Source organism: Opisthorchis viverrini, assembly GCF_000715545.1.
Source record: "Opisthorchis viverrini unplaced genomic scaffold opera_v5_156, whole genome shotgun sequence".
NCBI lineage: Eukaryota > Metazoa > Platyhelminthes > Trematoda > Opisthorchiida > Opisthorchiidae > Opisthorchis > Opisthorchis viverrini.
In genome coordinates, this window is record NW_008751814.1 from 731,548 (window position 1) to 741,635 (window position 10,088).

The 10,088-nt window shown below is 43.8% G+C and overlaps 1 protein-coding gene across 1 annotated transcript in view; it reads right to left on the bottom strand.

Moving 5' to 3' along the window:
* Positions 1 to 9,399, bottom strand: part of T265_14207 (hypothetical protein) — a gene marked incomplete at both ends in the record, with an annotated part of 32,990 nt that extends 23,591 nt beyond the window's left edge. Inside the window, 5 exons of the mRNA XM_009172535.1 lie at positions 2,179 to 2,296; positions 5,698 to 5,832; positions 7,518 to 7,631; positions 9,002 to 9,182; positions 9,221 to 9,399. Of these exons, the coding sequence (XP_009170799.1) occupies positions 2,179 to 2,296; positions 5,698 to 5,832; positions 7,518 to 7,631; positions 9,002 to 9,182; positions 9,221 to 9,399 (727 nt within the window). The remainder of the gene's footprint in view (positions 1 to 2,178; positions 2,297 to 5,697; positions 5,833 to 7,517; positions 7,632 to 9,001; positions 9,183 to 9,220) is intronic.
* Positions 9,400 to 10,088: the final 689 nt, after the last annotated feature.

Here is a 10,088-nt window from a genome sequence, read left to right on the forward strand (position 1 = left end):
ACTGTAAGGGGCACCGCCAAAACGTGTCAGCCTTACACTCATAATCAATAGCAATTCAGCGAACAATCTGGGACAAATGCCCTCGACGTGAATGTGTGTCAAGCTACTACATACTGACACAAACACACGTGAGCCAAGGTTACGCCCACTCTCGAGGGAAAGACAACAGAGGATCAAGTAATCGGACTGATGCTACTGCTTCAGCTTCAGCTGTTGATAACAACCGTAGTTTGGTAGATAGAGACGTAACGTGAGAAGCTTTACAGATATTTCCGAATGTACGCTCCCCTGGGATTTGGCGATTGGTATCAATGGGGCGCAAAACGACAGTACTGAAAACCAGCCTACTATTGCCGAGCATTGAGACCTCATACTGAAAGGCTATTCGGTGTGCGGTGTGTAAATATTTCGCAGTATTGTAAATGCGTCAATGGTGTCCTAATACGTCAAGTATGCCTAAGTTCAGGAAGTTCGTAACAGCAAACCTGTTCATTGAGTCTAAATCAACCGAATAGCTCATTTGTTATTCTGAACGAAAGCAAAAACGAAGCTGGAACCACTTCCGATGGCAGTGATTCCAAAGTCGAACGACCTTTTAAAGCTACAGAAACTGGAATCCACAGAAAGTCGGTGAGGAATGAATGAGTGTAATGATAATAGATTGCCCAAGATCGCGGCGTAGCGAAATACGTTAGTGACTTCGTGGAACGGACACAGCTTGGTTATAGAAATTGCGAACCACTTGGTTAGTTCATCAAATACAACCATTGGCACCATTTTATTTACGTTAAAATCAATTAGTCGATAGAGTTGCACCCTTCTGGAACTGATTAAAAGTTGCCTCTTCTGGTAGCACGCTTCAAGAGGTCAGTTTAAAGTATTCTATCATGAAGATTGACATAAGAGATCTACCCGATTCATGTTTAGTTGGGTCTGAACGAGAATTTCCACGTCCGACCCTACTTCAACTCCGCTTATTCTGTAGCACTAACTTCTGTTTGAAACGAAACGGCGTGGTTGTTGGGACCAACCCCATTACAACACATATGGGTGATGCATATCAATACGCAGAGATGCGCTCTACATAAAATACGTTCTTTCCAAACTCCTTGCAGGTGTATCGGAGAATACCGAATTAGCCAACCCACAAGGTTCGAGTTAATGATGGAAAGCATATGGTAATTATGTGGCATAAACAACACCACCGCATCCGTTTTCACTCAAGATAAATTTGGACGGGATAGAAACTGAATAAAACTAAATCGAGCGAGGGAATACCATAGTGAAAAACTTCTATCTTGATCCACAACTAGGAAAACAGGGATAAACAAGTGTTGATCGTGAATCATCCTCGTTTGCCTGAATGAGGTTTGTCGGATACAGTTTACGAAGGACAAACTAATATGCGAGTAGCAACAGAAATCACACACGTATGAGATGGAAATAGCGGGGGGGGGTGGGGGGGTGGCAAGACGATTCAGTGGTTAGAGAGCGAATATACTGGCCGCATGGTCCGACCTATGCATCTCAACATCCTGTCTAGGCTTGGGCAATCTAGTAGAATCCCAGACCTCGTGCTTCCTTCGGGTAGCATTGCAGTTAGGCACCGAAAGGGTGTTACAGCTGAACGCGATGAGACGCCGAAGAACAAAGACTATGTAAGCCGTTCCAAAATACACCTAATTTACAGCATTCTCGGTTCGGCAGCATCAACGTCACATCTTTGTTCAATTCAGTATTAGGGATTGTAGACAATAATGCGTGGCAAACGGTACCACGCTCGTACACCTTATCCATAATTTCTGTTCTCGGTACCGCTGTGTCAACGAGCGAAAAACAGCATCAGTGGAACTTCATGACCGATGTTTGAATGTCCACTAGGTAAAAACATCAAGTAATCTGCACTTCCTGACAGCTGAATTTCTATCCCAAATGAACAGTCATCGTCGCGCGGAATTCGAGTCAATAACTGATAAAAATCAACGTGATTAATCTGTGAAGTCTCTATAGCCAGGGTGTCTTTCTTCCAGCTTACTGATTCATTTATCTGATCTGAAACACCAGAAAATGTGTCCAATCTTCAACAGATAAACATTGAATCTAAAGCAACAATGAACAAATGCTTCTAGTCTAATAATGCTTGCGATGACAACGGACTGCGAAATTCCGTCAACTCACCATCCACTGCATTGGTCGAGAAAAATGCTAAATTCTTCGTTTCTAGGGGATTCTCGTTCGTATACTCAGCCGTGCGTGACTGTGGTTCAGATTCCCCAGTGAGTGCTGAATTATCAACCTAGAAAGAACAAAGAAAAATGGTTGAAAACCGAAGAGAACAAAAAACAAGCTGAACCTCGTTTATCTTGCACTCCGTCACCAGGTTTGGACCACTTCACAGCTAAACGAGGCGACTTGCGGTAAAAGGCATTCACAAGTCTAGAAGTCACAAATCCCTAGACGGCACAGAAACCAGTGTGGCTAAGCAGTGGATATTAGACTAGTCCCGGAATGGAAAAAGAACTTTCGATGACGACTTTTCTGTATCACATCTCACCACCAAAAATTTCATCGTTGTGTGGTTGAAACGTTTAACTATCCAAACTGATCATTCACATAAGGTGAATTGCCAGACTGCGAGTGAAACACCATGAAAGTCATGTGGACTAAACCGCTAGAACCGTCGTGGTGAACTCAGACCAAAAGGAACGGCAAACCGTCAATACAGTGTTCTTCAGTTCATGCAAGCGGAACTGGAGCACGCGCAACAGTGAAGCTGTCCCTAGGAAAAAGAAAGCGTTCTCCTAATTCATGATAAGTGTCCACCTGGCTCTAAATTCGATCCGACAAAATGCCTTTGGCTTACCTACTCAGGGATTTGGAGTTACAGTTACTGACAGCAACGCAGAAATCCCCCGACGCAAAAGTGTTTTTACAGGGTCACACATTTTATAACAAATAGGACTCTTCGTCAGTGAAAAAAGTCACGCAGGTCCAAAGCAATGCGAAACTCATTGATAAAACATCAAAAGGATCAGAGACGTCACCACTGCGTGCAGATCCTTGTGGACTCTATATTTAATCATCCGTGCAGCCGAAGCGTTGTGTGAGTGCGCTAGGAACACGAGAACAGTGGTTTTCGGGTGTATCAGCTAGTGACACTCCGCACGTTGCACTGGTAAGACCATACACTTTGTATGGTAGAAGGCCGTTGGCCTCGCAGAGCTCTCTTCGTCCAAATACATGTCGGATGAAAACGAGCCGGGACTTGACAACGAAGAATGGAAGCAACTACCAGTTAACTCAGTGGCGTTGGTAACTGTGGTCTCCCAGGATGTTGACTTCGGAACACGACAAACCAATGGTTAGTGGTGCTGGCAGATATGTTTACAGCACGCAGCCAATGACGAACATGCATCAAAGCTATCAACTTCAATGTGTAGCACCATCGCTCTCTGCCTTGTCGAACAAAAAAGGAACTATTCAACGTCAATTGACTGAATCTGTCATCGCCTCCAGCGCTCAGCCCCATTCCCTTATTGTCCTTATTCTAGGAGAACGAAGCTGCAGCGGTTAGAACCGCTGTAATTCCGCAGATAGTTTGTGCAGAAAGAAAGAAGACAAAACACATGCACAAAGTAAAAAACTGTTAGGAGTAAGCGGAGCAGAGGATAAAAGTGTTCATCCCCCAAAGGATGTCCGCGGCTTGACAAGTGTCCATTCGTCGTGTACAACATTAAGCTAAATACATAAGCGGTGGACGATGCGGCCTAAATGCAGTATAACCAAGTAGTTGAAGGGTGAAAAGAAAGAGGGTAAGTACCATGGGAAACGGAGAAAGCATCCTGCCTACATCATACGGAAATACAAACATCTGATCATCAAGCCGGATTCAGACGCCATTAGGAAGTAACCAAACATCTTTATTAACTGGCGCAATACGGCGGAAGGCCCTTGGCTCGCACGCCTGTGAGTCAAACAGGTTGCGTCAGGGCACTTAACTGTGTAGAAATGCCGAAAAAAGCAGCGAACAAGCGAAGATTGCACAGCGGCTAACTTAAGCAGCTTTCATTCCTAGTTGTTACGCCATGATCTATTCCCCTCGAACTTTTTTCAACGAGGACATGGAATTAAGCGATAGTTTTTCTCGTTTGACAGGCTGTTCTTTTCACTAAATGACCAAGGGAGCAACCGGAATTGTGACTTCTCCTCAGATAATACTTCAGTAGACTGTCTTCTCGTTACCCGAAACATCACGTACGAAAAATAATTTTCGAGACACTAACGACTGAGGTAAGAAAACTCCTCAGTTCAGCAGCAGCAACGCCAGGTTCAAATTAAACACACCTAGTGAGCCAACCACGCATACGTCCTTCACAAAGCGACACAGTAGTGTTGTTTGCATAAATCAAACTGCAATATTATTTGTCGAAAACCTTATGATTGCCACGCATATATTATAGTTCAAGCCATTATGGCCTACTTCCCTTGTGTTTACATAAGATCGAACCGGTTTTTGGTGTCCATCACGAGCGGAAGTAAACAATCAGTCTCTTCTCTTCAATCCACTCAAGACATTGTTCTTACCTTGTGGGAACTTCGGATCAGTAGTTATATGAAACCAAATGTCTTTTCGCAGAGTTCTCTCTGTGGGCGTGTTAGACGGGTTAAACGTGTACTTAGCATGCCGGAATACCTGCTACTTAGTACATCGGCACTCGTGAAACTAAGTGATGAATGCGAACAATATATACACGACAATGACACAACTAGCAGACTCAATCACGCCGACAACTTAATGGAATTCCTAAGGATCTAAAACAGCCGAGGGCATGGCCCGAACGTTGTCGGTAGCGCCCGTGCGTCGCATATGCGTAAGGCGCACACTAATAACTGCTAAACGTCCGAATCACCATTGACATACACTTACAGTGGGGCGGTGCGCGCTACTGTTCTCAGTATGTCGCCACCTCCACTCCTCATTTGCTGTCAGCCAACAAGGATGAAAGACGTTATTTGCAACCGGTTTATGACTGGTTCACTGCAAATCCACTATCGAATCATGTCAGCCTTATACCAGTAACGCCACATCGAGCGGCATAGTTCGCTTTTACACTTGAAGTATTAGTTATACTCCGGTCGAAGCCCTTCTTTTGATAGCTGAAGCCTGGGATATGTGGTTTATAAGCATATGTAAAATCCATCAAGGCCAATCGAAAGGAACACCATCCTGAACAGGAAACAGTGGATAAAAAACTCTGGGATGACTACCTTTTTTCGTGGGGCATTTCTGAAGACATAACAAGCGGGTAAGACTAATGATTGGATTAGATGTTCGTCCAAACGGACAATCATATCGATCACTTCAATAGGAAATGACAGAGCACAATCCCATTAAGGAATAGTAACATCAATAGGGTGCACTGTCCAAGTTATTAGTCACCGTTGGATGCCAACAGAAACTAAAGTAACTGAAAAAATAAACTGCCCGTCATAAAACCGTACAATGCATCAGCCTAATTAGGCCACATACTAGTACAAAGGTATTCATTGATTTCTATTGTGGAAATCAGCAGTTGATCGGTTCGAGAAAACTGTAGGTAAAGCTGGCACACAACTCCAGTCAACTCGTTGACATAAACGGAAAATAAACCTTACAAATAAGCCACCAGAAACTGCATCTTTGCACTCAACACTCACTTTGAACGAGCTGGCTGATATTATTCGAATGTCGGCAGGGACCCGGTCACCGCACTTCACGTCAATCAGATCGCCAACCACGAGCGCTTCAGCGGGCGCCTCGATTTTTGTTCCGTTTCGAATTACCATCGCAGTCTATGGGAGGAGTTAGACAATGTCATCAACAAACACCGGTGGTTTCCAGGAATAATGACTGCATGTGTAAAATTCAATTCTGTCTGCGGTAACAAAGTGAAGAGTTGGAATATGTTTCGCCAAACCTGAATGCTGTTAGACAGGGCTAGCTGGATCATGTTAGTCGTTTCTAAGGGAATTTAAATGTATGCCAGCAACCGGTATTCATGGAACAACAAGTGATCTTGACTGTTTATTCCGCGCAAAGCATCAGAAAAATTACGATACGACGCCCCCTAGTTTGCCATGACATTATGGGAAGTAGTTCTGCGGTACATTTGTTTAACCGAGGAAAGGAGGTCATCTAGGACCCAAACAATCATCTCCCTCGAGTCAAGCTCACTACAAACGCGGGAATAAAACGTGTCAGCTTGACCTGTAGTGAAGCGAAATTCGGTGCATAATTCACCTATCGTCTTCTGAAAATATGCAGAACCCTAATCCAATAACATATAGAACTGAGACCAGGAAGAGACTTGGTGGGTCATATCTTCGAATATCGCCATGCGCCGAAACACCAGCAAAAATAAGCACAAAAATCTATCTACGACCTTGCCATCAAGGAGCCGTTCGATTATATGGTTTGTTATATCTTTTGGATAACCTGAAAATTCGTGTGTATATTAGACCCTCCCTATTCACAGGTTTGAAAGCATATGAATGCACAGAATGCTCCATAGCAGATTTCTGCTAAATTAGAATTCCTATCTCCCAGCTCAACTGTCCTATCGATAACAAAGTGGTAAATATCGAATGCTATGTATAAACTTCGCTGTACTTGCCTCGAAAGCTAAAGTTGTCCATAACTGTGTTCCTCAGTGGAAGAGACTAACTGCCAGTGTACAATACTGAAGTAGCTGTTGGGTATGGTAGCAAAGCAGCCCGTCGCAAGGCATGTAGCAAAGACGCAGTAATTGTTCTGTACCTAGCAATGATAGTTGAAGAAAATGTATCGCTGGCTAGTCCCTACAGGTTAACTGAAAGTGTGACCAGTACAGAACTCCTCGTGCAGGTTTTCAACACACCAATGGTGGATACATTCAACTCGAAAATAAAACGACTTAAGTCGAAAACAGAAGTTAAAAAGCAGGCGTTGGAAATTTAGCTTGGTTGTGATCACGCTGCATCCAATAGCTTATTTGTATATTCAGTGAGACGGATCCGCGTTGCACAGTTTCTGACACCTAAGAAACTGACACAAAAGTAGTGAACTTGTTAGGAAACTCCAGAAAGTCCAACACAGATAATCGAACGACATGCCCGGCAAGACAATTCAACAGAATGTATGCAGTTGCATCAAGCTCCTAAGCCACACGAACAGAATTGAAAATGTTGACGCGTTGACCAGATACCAGTGTTTGGTAACCAATACTTGTACGCCAAAATAAACAGATGGGTAGTAGACTTTGTTCAACAGTGTAAATCCGCAGTTTAAAATAAGGGATAATTAAAACCCGGAGAAGTCCCTAAAATAGATGCAGATGCATGATAAGAAAACTGAAGTGCCCCCTTTTCTACAACTCTTGATAGAACGTTTCTTAGCTTTTCTCGTAACTAATATAGAACATGTAGTGTAAAAATGCCGTCAGGACGTCAAAGATTGTCGGAAACCAGGAAGTTTATACTGATTAGTTTAAGATACTCACCTGGGGTATCATTTTCTTGAATGACTCCATAATACGTGACGATTTTGATTCTTGATAATAAGAGAAGCAACCAGTGATGACCACGACAGCCGTCAACACAATCCCAAGATAGAGCTGAAATGTAAGAAATGTCAGTAACGGTGCGAATTCTCGAGCACAATCCATAAATTGGAAGCTAGGATATAAAAGTGGAGCCACTTTGATTCCTACAAAAAATCAGCTAGTTTCTCGAACCTTTTCCCATACAATTGGCCGATGACTTTTACTGATAGATCAGTGGATCCGAATATTCTGCTTTGAGAATGAAGTAACACTCGGCTTATACGCTCCATTAAACCTGCTAGTTCTTTTTACCCCTTCTGTTATCTTGTTTAGTCATACTCAGCAACATATCACGATGCTTGAAGATAGACTATAGACAAATGATGATCCGGGGACACTGATACAGACAAGTCATTATTATTGTGTCTGTAAACATGTCATCCGTATGCCACAGATGAATCTGTTAGGCTTATCGCTGGTTGTGGGCACGTACCACCAAAAAAAATGTGGCGATAATAGGCAGACTACATGGACAGAGGAAGGATAAACCGTTTTGCTGGGGTGCCTAAGTGTCATGCCATCCGGAGAGAGCATGATGGCCTAGATACTGCCAGGTTGCCTAAGACTAGACAGGAGAAGTCGAGATGCAGAGATCAGGTTTGAACCATGGACCTGCCGGCCAGTAAGTCGGCGCAGTAACCAATAGGCCATCTCGCCCCGACGAAGAGAGAACAAGATGTCTGGGGTATGCAGAGATAGGTTTGAACCATGGACCTGCCGGCCAGTAAGTCGGCGCAGTAACCAATAGGCCATCTCGCCCCGACGAAGAGAGAACAAGATGTCTGGGGTTACGTACACTCATGACTATGTTGTAATCCCGGAAGCGACTCGATCTATTCAAGAACTATGCGTTACAAATCGCAACCACATCGTCCACGTGTGACATGCCAAATGAAATGAACATGTCAGCGGAACAGAAAGTGGGGATAACATCCACACAGAACCCCCGGATGGTTTCATGCCACCAGTCGTCATTGTTCGACTAATAACGTTACAGAGCAATTCATTAAACTAGAAGGCTACCACGGCATCAAGACAACCTTCTGTGGATAACGGCTGCAAAGAAAGTGAATCTTTACCAGATAGGGACATGATGCCTACATGATGAACACACGCACAATACATCAAACCAAGTAGTCTTCGAAAAATCAATGCCAAACTTGTCTATACTTCCTAGAGGCCAATCGCTCGATAAGCGGCCGATAGCCACACACGATCCACGAAAGCAACAGCAACGTATTATTCACAGGTTCCAATGAGATCAACTTACAAACAATCGGAGGGTTTTAGAAAATGTGAACCATCTAGGCTGAAAACCAAGCTTTAACAAACCATCAAAAGCTAAAGAACCGAGTACGAAGTGAACAAACAGACTGACTTACATTATCTTTCGGTGGGTCCTCATAAGTACTGCTCTCTATTGAGAATGCTACAAAGCAGAGAATTGCGCCGACCCAAAGTAGGAGCGAAAAGCCACCAAACAGTTGTTTGCAGAACTTTACCCATTCAGGGGTTGTCTTCGGAGGAGTTAGTGCATTTGGTCCATCACGCTCAAGTCTCAGTCTTAACAATTATCCCTACCATACATGGAATCTGCTTACTTGGCCTGATCCCCAGTTAAACCATTCACCGGATCGGTGGCAAGCCGCATATATAGTTCCTCCAAGGAGATACGATGTTCATCCATGTCCAATTCCTGCTTGAGATCAGCCAAATCATCTTCTTTAAGGTTCTTTTTTGTCTTCTTTCTAGATGTGGCAACCCGGTAATTGTCACCGCGCTAGATTAAATTAGAAGATAGGTAGGAAACAAATTGGACGCGATTAAAGCTGGAGTGACGGCACGGCAAGAAATTCAACTCAAATGATTCAAAAAGTAAATAAAAATCACGTACAGCCTTAGAGCCACCCATATTGTCCGGATAATAACGCCGACACTGACAGAGAACAACCGCGGCGCTGTTATGCTGTATGGAGCCTATGAGTGCACAAGCATTAACATTTGATACGGTTAAACACTGTTTAGTTCACAAAAATCATGGTCTTCACAGGCATCCAGCGGACCTGATATAGCACTATTTCTCCAATCAGGTCGATCCCGAAAAACCGTCATTTTGCGTAAGATAGCGAGAAACGTGAAACACGCACTGTGAGTGTGGACCCGAAGACATCACGAGGACAGGTGCCAAAAAGGATTTGGGCATCTGGATCTCTTCAAGCATGCCCGCACAGCACCATGCGAAATCGTCCCAAAAGACATTCGCCGTTCTTAGAATGATTCTATACTATTCTATACTACATGGGGCTTACGTCGGACAGCTTTTTGGACTCGTCGTCCAAGTTGTCTAATCAGGACGCAAGAAGGATGTGACCCTCATAAAGCGTGTCCAGCGAACTGCTACGAAAATGGTTTGTCGTCCAAGTTGTCTAATCAGGGCGCAAGAAGGACGTGACCCTCATAAAGCGTGTC